The sequence below is a fragment of the Pongo pygmaeus genome, chromosome 18, assembly GCF_028885625.2.
Source record: "Pongo pygmaeus isolate AG05252 chromosome 18, NHGRI_mPonPyg2-v2.0_pri, whole genome shotgun sequence".
Classification (NCBI taxonomy): Eukaryota; Metazoa; Chordata; class Mammalia; order Primates; family Hominidae; genus Pongo; species Pongo pygmaeus.
In genome coordinates, this window is record NC_072391.2 from 17,408,018 (window position 1) to 17,433,454 (window position 25,437).

At 56.4% G+C, this 25,437-nt stretch overlaps 1 protein-coding gene across 2 annotated transcripts in view; it reads left to right on the forward strand.

Moving 5' to 3' along the window:
* The window catches only part of LOC129016092 (uncharacterized), a 154,777-nt gene that overhangs the window by 118,078 nt on the left and 11,262 nt on the right, over window positions 1-25,437 (forward strand). For both annotated transcript variants that reach the window (XM_054454967.2, XM_054454968.2), the window contains 20 exons: window positions 1,412-1,549; window positions 3,872-4,034; window positions 6,632-6,753; window positions 7,373-7,513; window positions 8,953-9,066; window positions 9,168-9,296; window positions 10,297-10,458; window positions 12,107-12,271; window positions 15,201-15,366; window positions 16,240-16,424; window positions 16,639-16,731; window positions 16,879-17,074; window positions 18,234-18,418; window positions 18,497-18,594; window positions 21,403-21,584; window positions 23,273-23,478; window positions 23,624-23,801; window positions 24,362-24,471; window positions 24,676-24,792; window positions 24,908-25,049. In XM_054454967.2, the coding sequence (XP_054310942.2) occupies window positions 1,412-1,549; window positions 3,872-4,034; window positions 6,632-6,753; window positions 7,373-7,513; window positions 8,953-9,066; window positions 9,168-9,296; window positions 10,297-10,458; window positions 12,107-12,271; window positions 15,201-15,366; window positions 16,240-16,424; window positions 16,639-16,731; window positions 16,879-17,074; window positions 18,234-18,418; window positions 18,497-18,594; window positions 21,403-21,584; window positions 23,273-23,478; window positions 23,624-23,801; window positions 24,362-24,471; window positions 24,676-24,792; window positions 24,908-25,049 (2,992 nt within the window). The remainder of the gene's footprint in view (window positions 1-1,411; window positions 1,550-3,871; window positions 4,035-6,631; window positions 6,754-7,372; window positions 7,514-8,952; window positions 9,067-9,167; window positions 9,297-10,296; window positions 10,459-12,106; window positions 12,272-15,200; window positions 15,367-16,239; window positions 16,425-16,638; window positions 16,732-16,878; window positions 17,075-18,233; window positions 18,419-18,496; window positions 18,595-21,402; window positions 21,585-23,272; window positions 23,479-23,623; window positions 23,802-24,361; window positions 24,472-24,675; window positions 24,793-24,907; window positions 25,050-25,437) is intronic.

The window sequence follows — 25,437 nt, forward strand, 5'->3', positions numbered from 1 at the left end:
TGGTTCACACTTATCATCCCAACACTTTGGGAGGCCGAGGAAGGAGAACTGTTAGAGTTCAGGAGTTCAAGACAGCCTGCAACCTAGGGAGACCCCATCTCTACAAAAAATTTAAAAATTAGCCAGTTACGGTGGTGTGTACCTGTATCTCAGCTACCAGGGAGGCTGACGTATGGAAGAATTGCTTGAGCCCAGGAGGTTGAGGCTGCAGTGAGCTGTGTTCACACCACTGCACACTCTAGCCTGGATGACAGAGCAGACAGATCCTGTCCCTGTCTTTAAAAAAAAGAAAAAAAAATTCCTGCCCTGACAATTTTGAAGTGTCCAGGAAGTTATTTTGCAAAACATCCTCCTAATGTGGATTTGTCTGATTGTTTGTTGAAGATAAGATTCAGGTTGAACATTTTTGACAAGGGGTATCACTAACGTAATGACGCATCTAGTGAGCTCCTTAAAAATACCAGCTCTTGGCTGGGTATGGTGGCTCACACCCGTAATCCAGCACTTTGGGAGGCCGAGGTGGGCAGGTCACCTGAGGTCAGGAGCTTGAGACTGGCCTGGCCAACATGGTGGCCATCTCTACTAAAAATACAAAAATTAGCTGGGCATGGTGGCACATGCCTGTAATCTTAGCTACTCAGGAGGCTGAGGCAGAAAAATCATTTGAACCCGGGAGGCAGAAGTTGCAGTGAGCCGAGATCGTGCCACTGCACTTCAGCCTGGGCAACAGAGCAAGACTCCTTCTCAAAAAACAAACAAACAAACAAACAAAAAAAAACGGCTCTTGAACATCTTCCCAGAGACTCCATTTTTGTAGGTTTTAAGTGGGAGCCCAGAATCTATATTTTTGGTAAGTTCCCCCTCCAGTGATTCTGCTTTTCAGCCAACCTGGAAGTTAGCACATTATTTCATACAATTTTCACAACAACTCATAATAAAATAGGTGTCCTTATCCCTGTTTTTGGATTAGAAGGCTTGGATGGTTAAGGAACTAGCTGGAGATCACTCACCTCTCAGTGGTAGGTCCACACTTGGAATTCTGTTGTGTTTGATGCTGAGACGCCCCCCAGCATAGTTATTTCTGCTAGACTGCCCCCTGCTGTCTGCAACAGTACTACAACTAGAATTCTTGGCTGCTGGTGCCAGGCTGGTAGATATTTTCAAGTTAATGTTATAGCAGGGAGGGCATGAGGAGGTAGTTGCCATGGCCACACTTGATGGCCTAACCTGAGGCTCCAAACGCTCGCATCATCAAAGTTCATCCAGCCCAGGGAGGTGTGGGTCTCTTGGGCCTGGGACTTTGGGAGGCAGAGCCCTCGGCCTAGAGCCAGCATCTCCTGGAATGTTCCATCAGAGCCCTGATGATGAGCTTTATCATGTGTTTTTTTTTTTTTTTTTTTCTCTGACTCAGCTACACTACCCCAAGGGTGAGGTTCAGAGCATGTTCACCTTGGGCGTGGAGGAGCGTCATTTTCACATCAGCACCCAGCAGGTAGCTGCTAAGGCCGGTCTCACCAACTTCATCAAACTGGAACAGACCTTTCTGCAGGTGTGTGGAGGTCAGCCCAGGGCCGGAGCATGCTGGGGTGGGGGGCCTCTGGGACAGCCCTTTGAGAAAAGAAAAATTGTCCTAGTGTCCTGGTTCCTGGGAGGAAGGACAGACAAGGCTGTGAAATGGACAAAATGTGCTGGATTTATTGAGCTGGATTTATTGCTTGGTTTATGGAGCATCTACTAGGTGCCAGGCACTATTTCAGAAGCTGGGGTGTGACCTAAAACAGAACTGATCAATCCTTCCTCTCATCAAGTGTCCACTCTAGCGGGGGAGATTGACTCCCCAAAATCACACAAATGAAATATGCCATATAGTGCTATGATATGGAGAAAACGTACTGAAGTGACTGAGAGTGACCAGGGAGCTTATTTAGATTAGGTGGCCAGGAAAGGCCCCACTGAAGAGACGACACGTGAGCTAGTGGTGGATGATAAGCACCAGCCGTTTGAAAATCCGGGGGAAGGCCAGGCATGGTGGCTTGCGCCTGTAATCCCAGCACTTTGGGAGGCCGAGGCGGGTGGATGACCTGAGGTCAGGAGTTCGAGACCAGCATGGCCAACATGGGGAAACTCCATCTCTACTAAAAATACAGAATTAGCCAGGCGTGGTGGCACATGCCTATAATCCCAGCTATTTTGGAGGCTGAGGCAGGAGAATTGCTTGAACCCAGGATGTGGAGGTTGCAGTGAGCCGAGATTGCACTGTGGCACTCCGGCCTGGGTAACAAGAGTGAAACTCCATCTCAAAAAGAAGAAAAGAAAAAAGAAATCTCTGGGGGAGGGGCATTCGAGGCAGGTAAAGAGACTGTGGTATATATACACCGTGGAATACTACACAGTCATAAAAAAGAATGAAATTCTGTCCTTTGCAGCAGTAGGGATGCAATTATCCTAAGTGAACTAGCTCAGAAACGGAAAACCCAACATGGCATGTTCTCACTTGTAAGCAGGAGCTAAACATTGAATACACATGGACATAAAGATGGAAACAGTAAACACTAAGGGATCCAAAAGGGAGGAGGGTGAGAGGGAGCCGAGGGTTGAAAAATTACCTGCTGGGTATGATGTTCAATATTTGGGTGACAGGGACGCTAGAAGCCCAGTCCCCACCATTACACAATATACCTAGGTAACAAACATGCACACTGACCCCATGAATCTAAAATACATTTTTTAAAAAGAGTATTCCAGGCAAAGGGAACAAGACATGCAAAGGGCCTGGGGCAGGGATGGGTTTGCGTGTTTTAGGAATGGCCAAGGAGCCACTGGGCTGGAGCTGGGTGGGTGGGGTATGGTAGGAGGTGGTCTGATCACACAGGGTGTGTCAGGCCACAGGGAGGCGTTTGTATTGTGTTCTGTCTGCTACTAGAAGCCTTTGAGGCTGTGATCAAATAAATGATGATTTCAGATCCCTCTGGCTGCTGTGTGGGGAGGGACCTACAGGTGGCAGAAGTGAGCAGTGAGGAAGCCCCATAATGGACAGGGGCAGGGCAATAATACTGTGTGGACGAAGCTGGGGGCAGTAGTGCTAGGTTTTAGAGATGTTTAAGAGCAAACTTCCTACCCCACCCCAGCAGTCCCCCTGCAGTGCCCTCAAGTCACCCTCGGACTGTGGTACCCACCAGCAGGGATGGCGTCCCTCTCCAAACCTTTGCACAGGCTCTTCCATCTGCCTAGAGTGCTCCTCCCCACCTCCTCCCCAAGCTTGCTTCTCTGCATTCCTTTCTCCCTTGAATGTCTCTTGTGACCATCCTTGTCACCTTATCCCATCTTTTTTTGTCCTGTGACTATCTCCCTGGGAGCCCCTTAAGGGCCAGGACCAGGTCTTGGCTAGGTTTGTAGCCAGGCACTCAGCACTGGCTTGGGAGATGATACCTGCTCGCTACATGATTGAGAAACCGCAATACCAACTGCGTGGCTCCTACAAGCTCCTCTCCACCGTGTAGCCCTGGGCTGAGTGCACCACTTGTATCATCTTGTAAAGGTTGACACTTTCTGGCCTCTATTTTCTAGGAAACTGAGGCTCAGAGAGGTTGAAAAACGCCCAGAGCCACACAGCTTGGCCGTGGAATTGAGAAGTGGCTGTTCTGTGCTGTCTCCTGTTGGCCATACTCCCCTCACCCACTCCTCTCCTTTAACTTAGCTGCTCATCCTTAGGAAGCATTTGGGTTTTTGATCCCCTGCATATGTAACCACGCAGGAAACTGTAAATGATCCGCAAATATTCCCTTTTACCTCCTCTGCAAGCTTCTCTTCTTTCCCATCCCAGGCAGAAGCATGGGTCGGGTTCCCCCGTGACGCCATCATTCTTTTCCAGCTCAGCGCTCTTCCCGGGGAGCTGGTCCTGCAGACCACATACGAGCGAGCTCATGGGACCCGTGTCCTGCGCCAAGTGGTGCTGTGGGATGGCCAGGAGGTGGCCCTCACCGGGAGCCTCTCTGGGCCTTTCCCCAAGCCCGCCAGGAACCTCAGCCTGCAGGGTGAGTGTGTGAGGGGCTGCAGGCAGGGATGGCCCAGTCACTCAAGAAATCATCCCTGGCCAGGCGCGGTGGCTCATGCCTGTAATCCAAGCACTTTGGGAGGCCGAGGTGGGTGGATCACTTGAGGTCAGGAGTTTGAGACCAGCCTGGCCAACATGGTGATACCCTGTCTCTACTAAAAATACAAAAATTAGCTGGGCATGGTGGTGGGTGCCTGTAATCCCAGCTACTTGGGAGGCTGAGACAGAAGAATCACTTGAACCTGGGAGGCAGAGGTTGCAGAGAGCCAGGATTGAGCCACTGCACTCCAGCCTGGGTGACAGAGTGAGACTCAGTCTCAAAAAAGCCATGACTGAGCACCTGCATATCCCAGGTGTGATTCTAGGCACCAGGGGTCCATCAGGAAGCAAGATGGCCCAGGTGTCACCCCTCAGGGAGACAGGCATTGAGCAACAAGACGCACATAAGCAAAATAACATCAAACATGACCATTTCCACGAGTGGGAAAGGCTGTGAGAGCAAGCAGGGTCTTTGTGGGGTGTGGGCCTCCTTTAGGTGGGGTGGTCTGGGAAGGCGTCTTGGAGGAGGTGACTTCTGAACTGAGATCTGAAGGATGAGAAGGAGCTGACTGAGGGGCAGATCTGAGCAGAGGCACTTCAGGCGGAAGGCCCCGCCTGGAAATGAGCCTTGTGTGTGGAGCAGCAGTAGTGAGGCTAGCATGGCTGGAATGGGGAGAAGGGATGAGGTGAGGCAGGAGGGCTGGGAGACCCAGGTCGTGCAGGGTCTCAGCTCACAGAGTGGAGCTGGGGCTTATCCTGAGTGCAGCCGGGCAAGGAGAAGGGGCCAGGGCATGGAAGGGGTGGCATCCCTGGGCAGTTCTGGTGCCAGGGGAGGTGAGTGCTGATGTAGTGCCAACGACAGCAGCCATGAGCCCTGGGGTCCTCCAGAAACAGGCATCCCTGGAAGGGGCTGTAATTCGTGGCCTGTGCAGCCACAAGACTCAGTTTCTGTGTGAGGAACCCCCTGAGCACAGAGCAGAGCCCGACCCACGACCTGCCAGGTGTGGAGACAGAGTGCAGACCCCAGCCTGGAGGCACGGCTTGCCAGGTGGCCTGATGGAATCCTCCCAGCATCACGTTTGCCACATGTGTGCCCTGGAAGACAGAAGAAGTGAGCAGGTCCCCAGCAAGCCAAGGCAGTGTGCATGCGTGTATGTGTGTGCTCATGTGTGCATGTGTGTGTATACATGCACGTGTGTGTTTATTCTGTGTGCTCATGTGTGTATGTGTGCGTGTGTGTATGTGTGTGTATACATGCACGTGTGTGCATGCCTCTGTGTGTGTGTTTATTCGTGCCACCCTTGGTGAGCTACACAGCCTGCAGCCCCACACAGTGGTGACAGTGTTGCAGGTGGGGTCAGCAGGTGGCAGGAACAAAGGGTTCTAGCCCTGCGTGTGGTCAGCCTCCCCAGAACCAATGACTGGGTGATGCCCTGAGAACCAGACAGTGCCAGTGTCTCTGGGCACAGCTCCTGCAGACCCTCCAAACAGGTGGGTGCCCTTTGTGCAGAGCTCACAGGTCACCAACATGCAAAGGGGCCTCGGGCAGCCTCCTGCTGTGGGGTCTGGGAAAGCAGGGCTGCTCAGGGGCCTCAGGAGATGGGGTCAAGTGATGCTGGAGGTCAGGGCAGCTTGACTCACCTGGGGGACAAAGGAAGAAAACCCGGAGTGCGGAGGCCGTCTGTTGCGAGGACTCAGCTATGGGGTGCCACCTGTCACACCCAAGATGGAAGGAGAGCACAGGACAGCAGACGGTGGCATGGGGTGTGGGGCTTCCGAGGGGGCGCGGGGCACCTGTGCATGCGAGGCCACCCGAGAAGGATGCAGGTTGTCGAGGCTGTGGCTGCCCCCATCAGCTCCTGATTCAGGACGGTAACAAAGTATTCCGAAACTCAGTGGCATAGAGCAAGCGTGGCGCCTTGCTCACGAGGCTGTGGGTCACCTGGGCAGCTTTTTTGGTCTTCCTCATGTTCCAGATCAGCTGTAGGGTGAGCGGGCGGCTCTGCTGGCCTTGGCTGGGCTCTCCGGCCTGCCCAGGGGCTGGCTAGTTGTCAGCTGCGCTAGGACATCCTGAGCTGAAACCAGGCTCTCCCCAACCCCAGGTGGCACCAGCCCACAGGCTAGCAGGGTTTGTTCTCATGTGGCTCGACAGGGCTTCAAGGGAGGAAGCGGGGTGAGGCCTCCTAAGGCCTGGGCTTCGAACTGGCGCTCAGTCAACTTCGCTGAATTTTATTAGCACATCACGAGGCCAGCCCAGCTTCAAGGGCTGGGGAGGCAGACGCCACCTCTTGGAGGAGCCTCAGAGTCTCATTGTAACGGGGCTCCCACAGGGACAGTGCAGGGTGTCGAGTGGTAATGGTGACAAAGTGAGTGTGTAGCTTCTGAGTTTTGTGAAAATTATCTGGCTGTGTGGCCCCCGAGTGGCCACTTGCGTGAGCTGGCAGTGGCGTCAGCTGAGTCCCCTGAACCCCGTTGGGCCTGGAGCTGCTGACCTCAGCTCACATGCCCTACCCTTTGTGTGTGTCCTCACCCACTCAGTGGAGCTCACCCACCCGCTCCTCCTCCCCCTGCCGCGACACTGCAGCCTCCGCCTGTCCTCAGAGCATTCGGGAGGCAGCCACCGGGATGGCCTGGTTGTCGGCTGGGATGGCAGGGACCAGGTAGGTGTCAGGGCCGGAAGGTGACCCTGGGGCAGAGCTGAACTCCACCCTGCAGGCTGAGTGGGGTCTTTGGGGCCCTCCCCTGCCTGAGGAGCCTTATCTGGGGCTGATGAGGCTGTACCACATCCCCAAGGGACTGTGGGAGGGCAGCAGGAGACCTGGGTCCCCACAACACCTTGACAGCCACGGCAATGACGGTGGCTAACAGGCCCCGAATGCTTATCCTGTGATAGGTTCTGTGCGTGAACCCACACATCAGCCTCCCATCTGCTCGGCGCTATTAATAGCCCCGTGTTCAGATGACGAAATTGAAGATCTTAGAGGTGCAGCGACCTGCCTGGGGCCACAGAGCTAAGGGAAGACAGTGGAGGAGGAGCGCGATCTCCAGTCCCATCTCTGTCCTGTGTTTGCTCCATCTGCTCCTCTCTAAGCCTTGATTTCCTCCTCTGTGAAATGGGCTGAGCTCTCCGAGGGCTTTGCACAGGGATGGGGTTTTTTGCTCAAAGCCACCTGCCCTTTTGCAGCCTTGACCTCGATGGAGAAAGGTGGTCTGTGAGGGTGGGAAACAAGTGCGGCCTGTCTGGGCAAGGCCACTGGCTGAGTCTGTCTCCCTCCCTAGGTGCTGGTCTCTTCGTCCCTGTGGCTGGGGAAGAGTGAGCTGGCCGCCCGCCTGGCCCTGGCTCACCCATTCAACCTCTCTTGGCGGCAAGCCGAGGCCAGTGGCCTTGCTGAGAGCAGGGGTGGCAGGCAGAGCCGGCAGGTGAGTGAGGATGTCCCAGGCGCCCTTGGCCGGGGCTGGAGGTGGGAGCCACTTGGCTGAGCCTGTGGGGCTGGGCACCTCCGGTAGGAGAAGGAGAGTGTGTTCATCAGTGACAAGGACTTCTCCAGAATCACAGCTTCCTGAAGCCTGGGGATCTCTGGGATCCTTCATTCAATCATTCCTTTATCAATACCTCATTAAGCATCTACTGTATACCACGCAGTGTTTGAGGATAGCTCACATTTTAATGTGGGAAACAGGTACAGGCGTCTCTGATTGATCATTTATAGTTGCTTGTTTAGTGGTAGCTTCAGGGACTGACTGAGGCAGCTGGGCTCCCAGTCTGGCTGGGGGGCGTTGTGTGTCTCCTATCACCTCTCTGAGACTCAGGTTTTTCCATCTGTGAAAGGAAGGACAATAGGCCAGCTGTGTGCAGGCAAAAGACGCTCTCCAGAATTCAAGCCAAAGAATGAATTAAAAAATCAGAAGGTGTGATAAGCACCGTAAAGTAGTAAAGAGGGGCCGGGCGCAATGGCTCACGCCTGTAATCCCAGCACTGAGGGAGGCCGAGGCCGGTGGATTACTTGAGGCCAAGAATTCAAGATCGGCCTGGCCAACATGGCAAAATCCTGTCTCTACTAAAAATATAAAAATTAGCTGGGTGTGGCGGTGTGTGCCTGCAATCCCAGCTGCTCGGGAGGCTGAGGCGGGAGGATCGTTTGAGCCCGGGAGGTGAAGGTCGCAGTGAGCCAAGATCATGCCACTGCACTCCAGCCTGGGTGACAGAGTGAGACTCGGTCGCAGAAGAAAAAAAAAGATGTGAGATTGAGAGTGACTGGGCAGGTGGGTGGGGCAGCTACTGTAAGGTGGGTGGTCAGTGAGGGCCTCATGGGGGAGGCGGCCCCGGGATGGGAAGGAGCTGGGCTTGCGAGAAGCTGGAGGAGCAGCACTGTAGGCAGCAGGAAAAGCCCGTGCAAAGGCCCTGTGGTAGGAACGAGCCGGGTGCTTCAGGGAGGGCTGGAAGGGAAATAAGATGGGAACAGAGTGACTGGGAGGGATGGGTGACAGGGAGATGAGGTCAGATGGACAGGGACAGATCATGCTGGCCCTGGAGGCCCCAGTGAGGAGCACGATTGCTTTCTGTCTTTGGAAATGCTGAGTCTGGGTGTTGGGGATGAGGCCTTTTTTTTTTTCATTTAAATGCTTTCAATCTCCAGCCCAGGAATGGCTCTGGGCTCTTCCAGAGATGGGGGTGGGCAGGGCAGTCTCTCCACCCTCCATCCTAGTTCTTCTAGGGATATCTGGCGGAGGGGCACCAGCTTCTCCATCCTCCCTAGCGTCTCATTTCCCAACAGAGATGGGGTGTGGGGGCGCCGTTAGCCTTTCCTCTCTCCAACGTGTCCCCCTTTCCCCACCACTGCCCTCCCATCCCAATGCAGGTGCAGCTCACCTGGAACAGAGGACAACCTGCGGCCCTGCAGCTCACCTGGGCTGGCGGGTCCTCAGCACACAGCACCGCCTGGGACGGCTGCCTGGCCGCCTCCCCGGGGCAGGTATGTGGGGCCTGACCGCTGCACCGACTGTGGGGCTCCCCCTCGCTCCAGGCTTCTCAGCTGGCCCCCCAGGTCATGTACCCTATTCTCTTCCCTATCAGCTCCAGGAAACCTGGGGCCTGAACACCCTCCAGGCCTGCGGGAACTTCACGCAGACCCCAGCTGTGTTCGTTGAACAGCTCGACCTGTCCTGGGGCCAACACCGCATGCGGCAGAACGTGACATACGAGGTGAGGTCGGGGGAGCAGCATCTGGGCAGGGAACCCCCAGGCGGCTCCACCTGCCATAGGAGTGTCCGGCTCTGGGACCACATGGTCCTGGGTTCCAGTGCTTGCGGGATACTGGGCAACTCACTTCTCTGCTGTGAGCCTTAGTGTTCTCATCTGTGAAATGGTTCCCTTCCTAACTGGGATGTGGTGAGGGCTCTGGAAGACAAGAAAAGCAAGGGGACTGGCCCAAGATGCTGGGAACAGACGGGGAAGGAGGTGGGATGCTAGGGGCCTTCTCAGGACGGGGCGGAGGGAGATTGGGAGCTCAGGTTCCTGGAGGTATCAGGTCTGGTCTCCTCCAGCATCACTACCTGATAGGGCTCCTCATGGGGCCGAGCACTGTTCTGCAGAGCCTGGGGCAGGAACCAGGCCATGGAGAAATGGGGAGAGCTGGCTCTGGAAGCCCCTTCCTCCACTGGGCCTCCCACTTTGGTTCCCGGGGCTCTTAGGCATGGCCCCCTAAGTGCTCACAGCAGAAATCCTGCCACGGGCGGGGCATGGTGAATCACACCTGTAATCCCAGCACTTTGGGAGGCTGAGGTGGGGGGATCACCTGAAGTCAGGAGTTCGAGAACAGCCTGGCCAACATGGCGAAACCCCATCTCTACTAAAGAATTAAAAAAAAAAAAAAAGAAAAAAGTCAGTCATGGTGGCGTGTACCTGTAATCCTAGCTATTTGGGAGGCTGAGGTGGGAGAATCGCTTGAACCTGGGAGGTAGAGGTTGCAGTGAGTCAAGATCGTGCCACTGCACTCCAGCCTGGGCTACAGAGTGAGACTCTGTCTCAAAAAAAAAAAAAAAAAAATCCTGCCCCAGAGTGTAAGGGGGTTCTGTGGCTGATGAGAGCTCTGACGGCACATTCCTGGCACATGCTCTTGCCTAGGTGAGGGTCTCCAGCTGCAGCTGGCCATGGGCATTCTCTTAGGTGATGAGCCCCTGACCCATGGGCCCTCTCATTCCAGAGGCATTGGCCACCTCAGCCAGACAAAATCATCGTGGAGGCCACGCTGGAGCACGTCCTCGGGGCCTCTTGTACCCGTCAGAGCTTCTGGGGAGAAGTACAGACTGACTATGCACGCTGGCTGCGGCACTCCTTCCACGTGGGGCTCTGTGACCTGCCCAGGGTGAGTCTGCCCTGCAGAAGGGGGCAGCTGGAGGACCAGGGACCCATGGTGAGGGGGCAGCAGGGAGGGTGGTGCCCGCAGAATGCAGGGGTGTGAGCGAGACAGCCAGACGCCAGCATGGTGGCTCTGCCACTTGCCCGCTGGGTGACTGGGCAGGGCGCATCTTCTCTCTGAGCCTCTGGTGTTTCATCTGAGGAAGGAGCAGCAGGTTCCAGCATGTAGAGTGATGGTGAGACTTAAGAGAGACGTGATGCAGGAATGCTCAGCCTTGGTGCCAGGCACATAAGTTAGAGCTGCTGTAGTCATCACTGCCCCAGGGGAGAGGTGTTGGGACCCCTTTTCCTCAACCCCTTTCCCCTCCTGGGATTGGTAGCTGGTTGATTGGTTCTTCCATCCACCAACCCATCCATCCATTCCTTCATGCATCCTTCCATCCTCCTTCCTATCTTCCATCCATCCCCCTATATCTGCCCTCCCACGTACCCTCTCTCTCCATCCATTCATCCTCCAACCCTCCCTCCCTCACATCAATTCATCCGTCCATCCATCCATCCATCCCTCCCTCCCTCCCTCCATCCCAAGGACACATACTCTTCTGTAAAGAGACAGATAGTAAATATTTTAGGCTTTATGAACCATTCAGTCTCTGTTCCAACAACCAACTGTACCACTGTCTTGTGAAAGCAGCTATAGACAATATGTAAATGAATCCTTATGGCTGTATTCCAGTAAAAGTATTTACAAGCTGGACACGGTGGCGCACCCCTGTAATCCCACCACTTTGGGAGGCCGAGGCAGGTGGATCACGAGGTCAGGAGATCGAGACCATCCTGGCTAACATGGTGAAACTTCATCTCTACTAAAAATAGAAAAAATGAACTGGGCATGGTGGCACGTGCATGTAGTCCTAGCTACTCAGGAGGCTGAGGTAGGAGAATCGCTTGAACCTGGGAGGCGGAGGTTGCAGTGAGCTGAGATCGCGCCATTGCACTCCAGCCTGGTGACAGAGCACATCTCTGTCTCAAAAAAAAAAAAAAAAAAAAGTATTTACAAGAGTGGGCAGTGAGCAGATTCGGCCCCAAACCAGTTTCCCACCCCTTATCTTTTCCTCTGTTCATTCAGAAAACATTTGTGTGTTTCACCTATGCCAGGCTGTGCTCTAGGTGCAGGGACTGGATGTGAAAGAGACAGCCTAGGTGCCGGCCTCCTGGGTGGTGCACTCCAGTGGCGCCAGGAAGATACAACAAACTAGAGATGCATGGTCTATGGTCAGGGTGTGGTAAACGCTGTGCAGGAATGAGGCAGAGAGAGGGGCCAGGGGGTTGCAAAAGGGGCCTCACTGGTGAGTGTGAGCCCTGCAGAGGGAAGGGGCCTAAGGCACGACTCTGCCTTGAGGAACACGGGGCAGCCCTTACAGAGGGAGCAAGGGAAGTGAGGTTGGGACAACAAAGCAGCCCACAGGCCATGCCAGAGCCCGGTTTGCCTTAGGGGACGGCGTCTGATTTGCGTTTCTTAGAGGTCAGCTGTGAGCTGGGACAGGTGTGGAGGCTGGGAGGTGGCAGCTGCTGCATTGTCGGTGCAGGGGACTGGGGAGAGAGGAAGCTGCCGTCCCCTGTGCCTGCCTGACACCTAGACTCTCTCGTCCCAGGCCCTCTTGGTCGTCGGGGAACACACCCTGGGCCAGGGTGGACTCCTGCTGCGTTCCCGCTGCCACCTGGGCCTCGCACCAGACCCAGACCACGGCCTGCATCTCAGCTTGACCCTCCAAAACCACAGCAGGCCTCATTCAGCTGACTTCTCCGGGGCACTGGAGGTCGGTGGCCAGGATGGGGCTGACAGTCCCTGGGAAAGATGCCCTGGATTCCCTCCAGTTCCTCCCTGGCCAGCAGGCCCCCAACTGCTTGGGCGGCCCTGCCATCTAGTGGCCATCTGAGGAACCGCAAACCAGCATTCACTCTGGGTCGGAGGAAACACCTGCTGAACCCCAGGCCTAAAGCAGCTCCTCCACAGTCCCAACACCCGGCCCTTCCTATAACGGAGAGGCAGTGGCTGGGCTGCCCAAGTTTGAATCCCAGCCCTGCTGCCTCCTAGTACCTGACCTCCCCTGTAAAATGGGTATAATAATTGTACTGGCCCTATCTCCCATGGGGTTAATATTGCAAGGATTAAATATATTCATAGGCACAGACAGCTTAGAGCAGTGCCTGAGAGAAAACAGCCACTACGTAAGTATTTACTATTAGCCATTATTGGCACCATCTCCTCCCCCTCCTTCCTCCCAGCAGCCCTGGGAAGTAGGAAGGGGCAGAGTTGGCCTCCAATACCTACTCTGCCCTGACCTGGCCAGGTGATCCCAGGAAGGAACCTCTCTGAGCATCTGTTTCCTCATCTGTAGGAGGGGATCAGATATTTCACAGGGTGGTTTTTGGGAGTCTGGATACCGGTTCCCGCTGCCTGCATAGCCAAGGCACGTGACGTAGCAGGTGCTCTCTCGGCGTTTCCATCCACCTCCTCTGTCTCCCTGGCCAGGTGAACTTGACCTTGTGACTTGCCTTTGCTGAGCCTCAGTCTTCCCCTCTGTCAAATGGGAACAAATACCATCTCTCTTGCAGAATCGTTAGGAGGAAACACATTTGTACAACATCTGCATGTAGCAGGTGCTTGTGAGAGGGGGAGTTCCCTCCCTTCCCGGCATCCGAGCTGGATGAGGATGCCGTTTCTGGGTTGAGAGTTCAGCAGCCGTGGCCATTTCAAAGGAGTTTCTCCTTCCAACGTTCTTGTTCTCCGGGACCAACTGTCACTTCCCCGTTTCCAGCCAGGCCCCTGCCTGCCCCCTGCCTGCCCCTGGCTCTGTAAGCCCCGTGCCTGATGGAACTGGAGCCCTGGGAGTGAACCCATGGCGGATGCTCGGCAAGAGGCCGGTCCTCTTGCTTCCCTGTCCCCGATTTATTTGGGACAGCTGTTCTGACCCCTTCTCACTTGCTCCATTCTGGGGTCTGTGGAGTGGTCATAAGGCTTCCCCAGCCTTGTTTGTTCCTCACCCCAACCCAGTGGCACCAGGACAGATGAGGGACAGATTCAGGGAGGTCAGGTACTCACCCAGGCTGCACAGAGGCAGGCATGGCCCTTGCTTTTCAATGACACGAAGCGGGGCTGAGCTCAGATGCTGGAAGCCGTCCTGGGCCAACTCCGTGTGGTCTGCTGTAGACCGTCCCCTGCCCCCACCTGCCTGGCAGGATCACATTGTGCTCACTTACATTCCATAGGAGTCCTGGGCTGTAGCCCTATTACCAACTTGGTCTCCTCAGAGATCGACATGCTTCTGCATGTTTAGTAAGCATCCTGTATTTGATTCCTAGGACTACTGTATTAAATTGCCACCAACTGGAAGCCTTAATGCAAAAGACAGGTATGGTGTCACAGTTCTAGAGGCCAGAAGTCCAAAAGCAAGCTGTCAGCAGGGCCACACTCCTCTCAAAGTCCTAGGGAAGATTCTTCCATAGGACCTCTAGCTTCTGGTGGTTGCCAGCAACCCATAGCTGTGGTGGCATCATGCCTCTGTCCCACGTGGTAGCCTTCTGCCTTCTGGGTGGCATCTTCACGTGGTCTTCTCACAGGGACAGCATTCATTGGGTGCGTGACCTGCCTCCATCCACTGTGGCCTCAACTGGATTACTTTTGCCAAAAACCTATTTCCAAATAACACCATGTTCACGGGTATAGAGGGTTAGGGCTTCACCCTATCTGAGGAATGAAATTCAACCCTTAACACGCATGTGCACACACATTCTTAAGTCCTGCTAAGTTTTGTGAAACATTGTTCTGTATCATTTTACAGATCTTGGAGCTAAGGTCCAGAGAGGGTGACACCCTTACTGAAGGGTGCACAGCTTGTTAGCTGCAGTGTCTGGACTAGAATACAGGGTAGCTGAGGCTCCCTCCCCTGCACGGCCTCCTCCAGGCTTGTGTTCTCTTGGGGGCCTCTGAGCCTCTCTCCCACCCCATTCTAGACTCACCTGTCCTGGGTCCCTGCCATGCCCCCAAGGCTGGGCACCTGCAGGGATTTAGGTAAACTGCCCAGTGCCTGGGGTGTTATGCCAGGTGTGCCCATGTCTCCTTGAACTTGCTTAGACCTTTGCAGTGGTTCCCATGCAAACTCGGAAAGCCTGGGCTGTAGCAGAAACACCAGGGCACTGGGAATGTTAGAAATGCCAGGGCCTGGGGCCCCCAAAACCAATTAAGTCAGTGTCTGGGTGGGGCCTGGGCAGCAGCCATCTCTAAGCCACCCTGTGGGTGGCTGCTGCTGGGATGGACTCCTAGATGGGTATTTTTAAAAATTAAAAAAATTATTTGTCATGAGACTGGCTAGGTTTTGTATTTTTGGTAGAGACAAGGTTTTTGCCACATGGCCCAGGCTGGTCTGAAACTCCTGGGCCCAAGCGATCCACCCACCTTGGCCTCCTAAAGTGCTGGGATTACAGGAGTGAGCCCTTGAGCCTGGCCCGGAGTATTTTCATAAGTGCTTTCTGTAATGGGGCACTGGGGGCCTTAGATAGGGGTATGGCGTGGGGAACCTGGTGCCCCGGAGATCGGGCGTGGGTATTGTGCCTTCCCTTGGTTCCCTACAGGTCCAACAGCAGCCTCCCCAGCCAGCCCCTTCCTGAGCCTGGGGCAGGGAGGGGAGAGACCAGGGACAGGGCATGGGCCAGGCTCCACTCAGGCCTCTGCCCTCCCCCTCCCAGCTTCGTGGCTCCAAGGCTCAGCGGGTTGGCCTGCTGGGCCGTGTCTCCACCTCAACTTCTCAAAGCCTGGTCCGGTTGGAGGGAAATGTGGACAACAGAGAGAAGGTGTGGCTGTCTGTGTTCCGGGCCCCAAGCTGTCTCCAGGCCTCTGTGGCCCATGAGGAGGGTGAGTGGCAGCTGGGTCCCAGCTCAGCTAGCTGGGCACGGCCCCTGTTGGCTTAAGAAAGGACGGGGGTCTGGGCGTTAAGATCTCAGAAGTCAGGGCTGGGTGCAGGGGCTCATACTTGTAATCCTAGCACTTTGGGAGTCCGAGATGGGTGAATTGCTTGAGCTCAGGAGTTGGGGACCAGCCTGGGCAACATAGTGAGACCCCGTCTCTACTTAAAAAAAAAAAAGGGGAGGGGGGGGCCAGGTGCGGTGACTCACGCCTGTAATCCCAGCACTTTGGGAGGCCGAGGTGGGCAGATCACGAGGTCAGGAGATCGAGACCATCCTGGCTAACACAGTGAAACCCCATCTCTACTAAAAATACAAAAAATTAGCCGGGTGCAGTAGCGGGCTCCTGTAGTCCCAGCTACTCAGGAGGCTGAGGCAGGAGAATGGCGTGAACCCGGGAGACAGAGCTTGCAGTGAGCCGAGATCATGTCACCGCACTCCAGCCTAGGCGACAGAGCGAGAATCTGTCTCAAAAAATGAACAAACCTGGTGGGGTGGGGGTGATTTGTTCCTATGGTCCCAGCTGCTGGGAGTGAGCTGTGATCCTGCCACTGTACTCCTGCCTTGATGTCTCAAAAAAAACCTCAGGAAACCCCATTAAGACTTCATGGCATCCCTAACAGACTGCTGTGTCAGGGGAGGGGACAGAAGAGGGGGCTTCAGGTGGCTCAGGAGGTTGCTTTAGGTGGTGCAGCTCAAGGTTCTCAAATCCTAGGGCCTTGAGGCTTGGTCTGGGGCAGTGGGGAGCTACAGAAAGCGATGGAGGAGGAGTGGGCAGCTAGAGACAAGGTGGGGGCACCAGCAGGTCCCTTTCTGGCTCCAGGGGGCAGAGAGGAGAGTGTGGTGCTGCGGGCATGTGCCCACGGGCGGACAGCCGAGGCAGAGGTCCTGTTCCGGGATGGCAGGCAGCCCTCCCAGCCGCTGGGACGCCTGACCCTGCAGGCTGCCAACCAGAGCCTCCTGCTGGCCGCGCGCGGCTGCCAGGGGGTCCTCCTGGGCCGTGTGGAGGTGAGAGGGCCTGGGCTGGGACACAGGGAAGGGGTTACCGTTCTGTCACTGGGTAGAGGCCCCCGTGCCAGGAGCCCCGAGCCCTTGGGGTCCAGCTGTGCCCAGAAACCAGGGCAGACGACCCCATGGTGAGGCCCACACCTGCCGTTGGCACCGAGAACCTTGTGTCCACTTCATTTCTATGACGCCCCAGCCTCTTCCTCTGTCCTCACAGTCCAGGATTGCAGTAGTTGGCTCCCAGGTGCAAGCCCGGCTGGAAGAGAAGGTTCAAGGCTTGGGTGCCTCTGTGAGAAGGTTCCAGCAATTGGTGGGTAGCACAGGAGGGGAGGGTGGGGCTCAGGGTGGAGAGGTCCCCCTCTGGCCTGGCTTGTAGCCCCCACTCACCAGGCAGGAGGGTCTGGGGCTCTCTCTGCCCTGGACCTCACCCTGATTCTGCCTCGGTTTCCCTGCCCAGGTGCAGCCGGCCGGCACCCTGGACGGCGTGGCAGGCCTCCTGCTGCAGCTGTCCCAGGCGGGGCAGGAGGCCATGCAGGCGAGTGGTTGGGCAGTAGCCACTTTGTGGGCCCGGAGCCAGGCACTGACCCAGCACCTGCCTCTTTACCTGGAGTGGCTGCAGGTGGGGCTGGAGCAGCTGCGGGAGGAGCTGGAATGTAAGTGCGGGAGGGAGGGCTCAATCCCGTGCAGAAATCAATGCCCCCCATCCCCACCGGGGCCCTAAGCGCTCACATTGGCCTGTGGCACTGCTTCGATCAGAAATGTGGCCTCGCTTCCCATGGGCCTGCAGCCCAGCTGTGTTTAGCGCCCCGCCTTATTTCTCACAGATCTACAGCCTTCGTTTTTTCTTGGTCTGCTGTGTCATTCTTACAGTCTCCAAGCTCATCTCCCTTATGCCTGCTGCCTAGGTTTTTTCAGTCTCCCACCTGCTTTCTTTTGAGTATACAGCCTTGTTTCTGTGAAGCTCACTGCCACAGCATCTCTTTCTGGTTCCACAACGAGCTCAGTGTGGCCATGTGGTCGTTAAAGGCTCACACCTGCTGCCCCAACTGGCCTCGCGGCAGGACTGGGAACCTCTGGCCTCTCCGCCATCCAGGGCTAATGCCCAGCGCAGCACAGAGCCCCCAAGGCCCTGCCCAGCGCCAGGGTGGGCATCCCTCTGACTGGCTGTTGAATGTTACCTCCCCATCTTCCCTGCTGTGCCGGAGTGTTCCTGTTGCCACCCCCAGGGCAGTGAATTGGGAGGAATGCCCCAGGATGCCTCACAGCGCTATTCACGGCTGTGATTTATTATAGTGAGGGGATGCAGGAGTGTCAGCACAGGCAAGGAGGCTGGGGCGGAGTCTAGGGAGAACCAGGGCCAGTGCCCAGTGTCCTCTCCCAGTTGTCACCAGAGCAGCTACTGGGAGACTCAGCACCCAGGGTTTTTATGGGGGGCTGCCACACTGGCAGGTGCTGTTTGGCACAGACTACACTGTCAGACTCCTAGGAGGCAAGCAGGGGTCCGGCATCAACCACGTTTGTACAAACAGTTCAGATGCAAGCAGCCTCATATCAATTCTAGGACTGGTGGGAACCCTCCCCCAATCCAAGTTCCCAGACAAACTTATAAGCAGGCCTTGCAGAGACGGCTCAGGCCTGCTGTGACAACTCCCCTGCAATCTCCAGTGCTGCTGCTCTGTTCCTGTTCCCCCAGCTCCCCACATCTTAATCCCAGGAACAGGCCCTATCTCCTTGAGGCCTGGGCTGTCTGGGCAGGGCTGGTTCTCTGATCTGCCCTGAGGTCTCACGGTGGGTGGTGGCTGCCTGTTGCAGGGCCCCTGGCCACACTGAAGGATGCCTACCTGGAGGTGACACTGCGGCCCCTGGAGGAGGTGTGGCGGGAGCGGGCAGAGGAGGCCATGCGGCGGCTGCAGGCCTGGGTGCCCGGGATGCCAGGCAATGGGGGTCCAAGGCCCATCAGGGTGGCCCTGGGGGCTGTGAAAGGAGCCCTGGAGCTGGTGAGTGAGAGCAAGGATGGGGCGTGGCTGGCAGGTGAGGATGACTGAGCCAGCTCTCACTGTCCCCTCCCTCTCCAGGCCGCCCACCAGATGCTGTCCTGGGCTGAGGCCACGTTCTCACGGGCACTGAAGAGGTTCTGCAAACCGCTGCTGGACCTGTACAGCCTGTCGGCCAGGTAACTTGGGGTTTGAGAGTAGCGCATCCTGCATGCCTGCCACATACCAGGTGCAGTGCTGAATGCTTTGACACCCTCCCACATACTGACTCGTGTGACCGCCCTGCCCAGAGGCTTCTTCTCTCCTGTTTCACAGATGAGGAAGCTGGGCTTTCTTCCTCGCTCCATAGATACCTCATGAGCACTGGCCCAGGGCAGGCCGGATTTTAGGAGCTGCAGAGAGCGCAGTGGCTGAGGCTGACCCTGCCTTCAGGAAGCTCACTTTAACTCAGACACGAAGCACAAGGAAGGGCTTGTCATCTACAGCAGGGCTTGCACAGCTCCCTGCAGAGGGCCTGAGAGTCACATCTTAAGCAGGCTATTCGGCTCTGTCACATTTCCTTGCTTTTGTTTTGTAATCTTTATTTATTTTTTGAGATGGAGTTTTGCTCTTGTTGCCCAGGCTAGAGTACAGTGGTGCAATCTTGGCTCACTGCAACCTCCACTTCCTGAGTTCAAGCCATTCTCCTGCCTCAGCCTCCCTAGTAGCTGGGACTACAGGTGCTCATGCCATCACACCCAGCTAATTTTTTGTATTTTTAGTAGAGAAAGGGTTTTGCCATGTTGGCCAGGCTGGTCTCAAACTCCTGACCTTAGGTGATCTACCTGCCTTGGCCTCCCAAAGTGTTGGGGTTACAGGCATGAGCCACCGCACCCGGCCTCTTTTGTAATAATCTTTTAAACACACAAAAACCCTTCTTACTTGCAGGCTGTGCAGAAGCTGGCCACAGGCTGGGGCCCACTGGTCACCATTTACCACCCCTGAGCTATACGTTAGGTTGCAAATGCTAGAGAAGGAACATCGGTGAGATGGGGGTGGGGGGTGGATCCTATGAAACGGTGGGGCCGTGACTGGCTTTGAGGAGAAGGTAGAGTTTCAGCAAGAGCCACGGGGCCAGCGTGGGAAGAGCGCTCCAGGTGGGGGTCACCACTGCACAAAGGCCTGGGAGAGGGATGTGCCTGGCCTGTTTTCGAGATGGAGTCTTATTCTCTGTTGCCCAGGCTGGAGTACAATGGTGTGATCTCAGCTCGCTGCAACCTCTGCCTCCCACGTTCAAGCGATTCTCCTGCCTTAGCCTCTCAAGTAGCTGGGATTACAAGCATTTGCCACCAAGCCCAGCTAATTTTTGTATTTTTAGTAGAGACAGGGTTTCACCATATTAGCCAGGCTGGTCTCAGACTCCTAAGCTCAAGCAACTCGGCCTCTCAAAGTGCTGGGATTATAGGCATGAGCCACCGAGCCCAGCCCCGTCTATTTGAATATCAAGCTGGCGGGGCTGGAGCAGAATGTCTGCAAGGGAGAGTGAATGTGACCGGGAGTTCCCAAGACTCGGGAGGCAGGTGGGGGGGGCGGGGCTCAGGTGGTCTCTGGCTTATGCTGTGACCTAGGAAGGACGTGATCGCCCTTTTACTTTAAAAGACGTCTTTGGCCCCTGTGTTGAGAACACGGGGGTGGTGGATAGAAGCGGGGAGCCCAGTTTACAGCAGGGACCGGGGGACCCAGTATCCTTTCCCCTCACAGGCACGAGGCCCACCAGGAACCAGGCTCCAGGCAGGGAGGCAGCTGCCCCTTCCATGCTGGCAGCCTCGCAGAGCATCTGGAATCCGGCTCTCCCTCTAACTAGGATTCCTCTGCTTCAGTGCTGTGCCTCAGTTTCCCCAGCCATGAAATAGGGACTAAACCCACATCATGGGGAAAAGGCTCCCTGTGATACACGTTCCTGCTCTTGCCTTCCTGCGGTCAGAATGGAGGCTGATGAAGGGAGGAGCTCCCAGGGCGGGGTCTGGCTTGGCTGAAGAATGACCTGCCTGGTTACTCACCCACCTGGTGAGTGGGATCCGGTCACTGCTAGGTGGAGGTGCCAAAACATGGATTCAGGTGGCAGGGAGGGAGTTGAGGCTGCTTCCTGCTCCCAGCTGCAGGGCCTCTGGGTTCCTAGAAGTAAGCAAGTGAGGCCACCTACCCCTGCTCCCTCTCTACTGGCCCATCAACAGCAGGGTATGAGATGTTTGTCTTCCCACTACACCCCCACGTGAGCTGAGATCCCCCTGATCATTCAAAATCTCACAGGCTTGACCCCTACTCTAGATCCCGAGAAAGTTCCAGTCCTCCCCTAAACTGTAGAAATTTCCTAGACCTGTTGGCTGGGCACAGTGGCTCACACCTGTAATCCCAGCACTTTGGGAGACCGAGGTGTGCAGATCAGTTGAAGTCGGGAGTTTGAGACTAGCCTGGCCAATGTGGTGAAACTCAAACTCTACTAAAAACACAAAAATTAGCCGGGTGTCGTGGTGGGCACTGGTAGTCCCAGCTACTCGGGAGGCTGAGGCAGGAGAATCACTTAAACCCGGGAGGCAGAGGTTGCAGTGAGTTGAGATTGTGTCACTACTCTCCAGCCTGGCTGACAGAATGAGATTCTTAAAAAACAAAATCTCCTAGACCTTCCAGCTCCTGTCCTCGGCATCCCCACACATAAGCCCATGCTGCCCAAGACCCGGGGAGCAGAGTAGGCATGACATCGGACATCTGTGTCCTCAAAATGGGGCCACTTGTTTTTGTCACCAGCCATCATCTACCACCTCTGCTGTCATGCCGGCCTCTGTCCTCCTCATGACGGGATTTCCCAAAACAAGGACAGCCCTTCTCTGAAAGGCACCCTCATGCTCTCCCCTGCAGAGCTCTTCTTGCGGACCTAGAAGCTCCCCTCTGCAGCCAAGGGAAGCAAGGCTCGGGCAGGCACAGTGACTTGTCCTCTGCATTCCCTCCAGGAACCGCTCAGTGGTGGTGACGCTGCCACTGTTGCCTGCAGGGGACGAGCCCCTGGACGTGGCCCGGGTGACCAGCTACCTCATGGAGAAGCTGCTGCGGCCGCTCCGAGAGCTGTCTGGGGCCAACGTGCTGGCAGAGTATTACTGGCTCAGACGCCGCCTGCTGGCGGGCACCTGGGAATGTGAGTCCTGCCCCGGGCTGTGCCGCCCTCCTCTCTGGGAGCCCCCTGCCCCGTGGGCACAGGGAAGCCTCCATAGGCTAGTGGCATCACAGTGCCAGGCCCAGAGCTTACTGGACTTCCCAAGGTCCTATGGGACTAGGGCTGAGGCTACACGTCCTGCTTTTGTCCAGAATATAAGTCCTGGCCCCGTAGAGGGGTGAGGAGGGCGGTTTAGGGCTTCAGGCCAGCTCCCTCCCTGTGGGCACTGCTGGAGAAGACGGCAGCCCTCCAGTTCCAGCTGGAAGAGAACTGACTTCAGACTCGCCGGTCAGAGGTGACCTGCAGCCAAGGGCTGGGGAGCTTGCGTGTGGCTCAGGCTTGCTGTGTGGCCAGGCCAGTCTAACCTCTATGGGACTCGGTTTCCTCTACCATGAAATGCTGTGTGGCCAGGTGAATCTAACCTGTGGGACTCTGTTTGCTCCACCGTGAAATGCAGGTAACAACGTGGCTCGCTCATATGGGTAATGGGCATATACTGTTCTTGATGCAGGGGGAGCCCCTCATGTCTGTGGGGGAACCCCGGTACCCAGGCTTGGCAAGGAGTGCTTTGTGTGTGGGGTGGGACTCACACCCAGGCCCAGGGCTCCCTAGAAGCGTGGGCACAGTCGTCTAAGCAGCACGTTGGTGTTGTAGAAAACGGCCTGGTCTTCAAGTTCCGTGTGTGTGACCGTGGGCTTCTCTGTGCCTCTCAGTTCTGACAGCTGCCCCTGGGGCTGGTAGTGCCTCCCTCAGGATGCTGGGACTGGCCAACAGGTGCCTGGCTGTGCACCATAGATGGTGCTTCCTGGCCACGGGCAAGGGCACCCCCACCCCCAAGCCACAGCTCAGGGGCCGCACTGGCTAGACTTGTCAGACCTCCTTCTCAGGCCATCTGTTCCCTACCCTGAAGAGGGTAGGTCTGCAGGACACCAGTCGTGTGTTTGAGGGACCCTTGGGCTATCCACTTACATAGTGAATGTTTCCCTGCTCCCCGCCAGCAGCTTCATTGAGATTAAATGGATGACCTGTATGATGTGTGACATTTTTTTTTTTGAGACTAGGTCTCACTCTGTTGTCCTGGCTGGAGTGCAGTGGCGCGATCTCGGCTCACCGTAGCTTTCACCTTCTGGGCTCAAGTGATCCTCCTGCCTCAGTCCCCCAAAGTGCTGGGATGGCTTAGCGCCACCGTGCCTGGCCGATGTGTGAATTTTAAGTGTACGATTCAGTGGCTTCTAGTTTATTCAGAGTTGTGCATCCATCACCACAGTCGATTTTAAAACGTTTTCATCACCCTAAACTGAAACCCTGCAGCTACCAATCTGCCTTCTGTCCATAGCTGTGCCTGCTCTGGACATTTTATGTAAACCAGAAGCATAGCCCATGTGGCATTTGAGCCAGGCTTTTTTACTTAGCACAGTATTTTTGTAGCAGGTCTCAGGACTCCTTTCCTTGTTAGAGCTGAATTGCCGGTAGACCTTCAGCTCATGTCGTCTTGAAGCCGGTGAGGGATTCCTGGGCCTCTGGCTGCTGCGCCAGGGGAGGGGGAATCCAGGCCTCAGGGCAGGCTAAGCCAAAGCTCTAGGCATCGGGGCACCCAGCAGGCATTGGGCTCCTACTGCGGTGGGTGGAGCTGGCCCCACTTACCCTGCCTTTGGGCTGCTTCTCCCCAGACCATGCCCTGGTGGCCGGGGCCCAGCACGTGGTGACCTTCGATGGCCGGGTATGGGACCTCAGCGCCCAGTGCGGCAGCATCCTTCTGGCCCAGGACTTTGCTCACAACACATTCTCGCTGACGCTGAGTCGGACAGGCTCGGGGCTCACGGCCCTGTTCATGGAGCTTAACCACAAGACCCTCATCTTCTACCCCAGTCTGCAGGTGAGCAGGAGAGGCGTGGCAGCCTGCAGGACTGAGCCTCCCCTGGAGACTTGTGCCCATGGCAGGTCGCCTGGGGGGATGGCACTTTCAAGCTTGTCACCTGGCTGTGGGTCAGACCTCGTGCCCAGCCCCCTCTGGCCCACAGGCCTACAGGCTGTACAACTCCTCCCTGCCGGGGGACAGCTGTCCGGACCTCAAGCTGCATCCTGCCACGACAAGGAAGGACGTCTCCAGGATTGAGTTGGCCAGTGAGGATGGGGTCTCTGTCTCCTGTGACGTGCCCACCGGCCTCTGCAGCCTGACTCTGGGCCTCTGGCAGCATGGTGGGTCTGGGCCCCAGGAGGGTTGGCCCCACCTACAGAGGACTCTTTGGGATGCACCCCTTTAAGCTTCCAGGGCGGCAGGGGGCTACCGTGCATGCAGAGCCTCTGCCGGCCTCGTCTCTAGCATGGCAGTGCGTGTGCCCTCAGCTCCTCATCTAGCCTCATGCCATTGACCCCGTGTCCAGATGACCGCACAGAGGCCCAGGGCTTTCTGTCCCATCCCTGGGACATGTGGCTCCAGTGTGGAGTTGGCCCTTCTGTGGTCCCTCTGCCAAGGAACACAAAGGAAGGGCCTGGATTCCAGCCACTCGAGCTGAGGACATGGGGAGGGGATGGGGGACACACATGCTGTCCTGAGCCCCTGTGCTTTCTCTTCCTCCTCTGATGAGGGTTTAGAGCCAGGGCCTGGACTCCAGGAGTCCGGGGTGGAGGTGGCGGGACTCTACTGCTCCTCTGTGTGCCTCAGGCTCATCTCACACACAGGTCCTGAGGCAGCAGGGCTAGGGCTGGGGGAGGATCACAGGCTCTTACGGCTGCCTCAGTTTCCCTCCTCCCCACAGGCATATCCGCTGGCCTTCTGGGCACCAACGACAATGAAGTAGGCAATGAGCTGATGTTGCCGGACGGCTCTATGGCACGCAGCCTGGAGGAGCTCAGCCTGGCCTGGCAGGTGAGCAGGTACACCTGCCTGTCCTTCCGGCTGAGGTTCTTGAGGGCTGCTCACTGCAGAGTCCCAGGAGAGGCAGGCGACCTGATGGCTCTGTCCTGGGAGTTCCTAGGCCCAGGGTTTGGGGGAAGTCTCCTGCTGAGGCCAATATATGTGGGGAGCCACAAGGTCCAGCAGGAGGCCTGAGTCTTGCGTCCATCCTGCCAGGTGGGTGGTGACTGCAGGGCCACCGAGAAGACTCAGCAGGCCTGCCCAGGACAGCTCCCCACCTGCCGGGCCTTCTTCGAGGACCCCCACTCCAGCTTGAGGAACTGCTTCCGGGTGGTGAGTGTGAGCCTGGCCCATGGGGTGCAGAAGGCCCTTTCCCTGATCAAGCCTAGGCCCCTCCTCCTTGCCATTCCTCAGGGTGTGGACAGTGACTGGATGTCCCTGATTTCAGGTAGACCCTACACCATTCCTCAGCCTGTGTGTGCAGGACCCCTGTGGCACCCAGCAGCTCCAGCCTGCCTGCAACCTGGCAGCCGCCTACATCCACCTGTGTGCCCGGGGCTTCGTAACCCTGGCCCCTCCTCCACAGTGTGGTAAGCTGCCCCAGCCATCTGGCACTCTGCCCCCTGTCTGGCATCTGCCTTCCAGCCCAGAGGGAAAACTAGTCCCTTTCTCTCACCCGGGACGACAAATAATTGTCATTCAAGGAGCTAAGAGTCACAACATTTATTAAGAAAGGGAGTCCCAGTGACTGTCACATACTGCCAGTTTGGATGTGTGTCCCCTCGAGGGGGTACATGCCTCATGGATGGCCTAGTGCCCTCCGTTTGGTGAAATTAGTTCACATGAGAGCAGGTTGTTTAAAAAGACGCTGACAAGGCTGGGCACGGTCGCTCACGCCTGTAATCCCAGCACTTTGGGAGGCCGAGGTGGGTGCATCACGAGGTCAGGAGATCGAGACCATCCTGGCTAACACGGTGA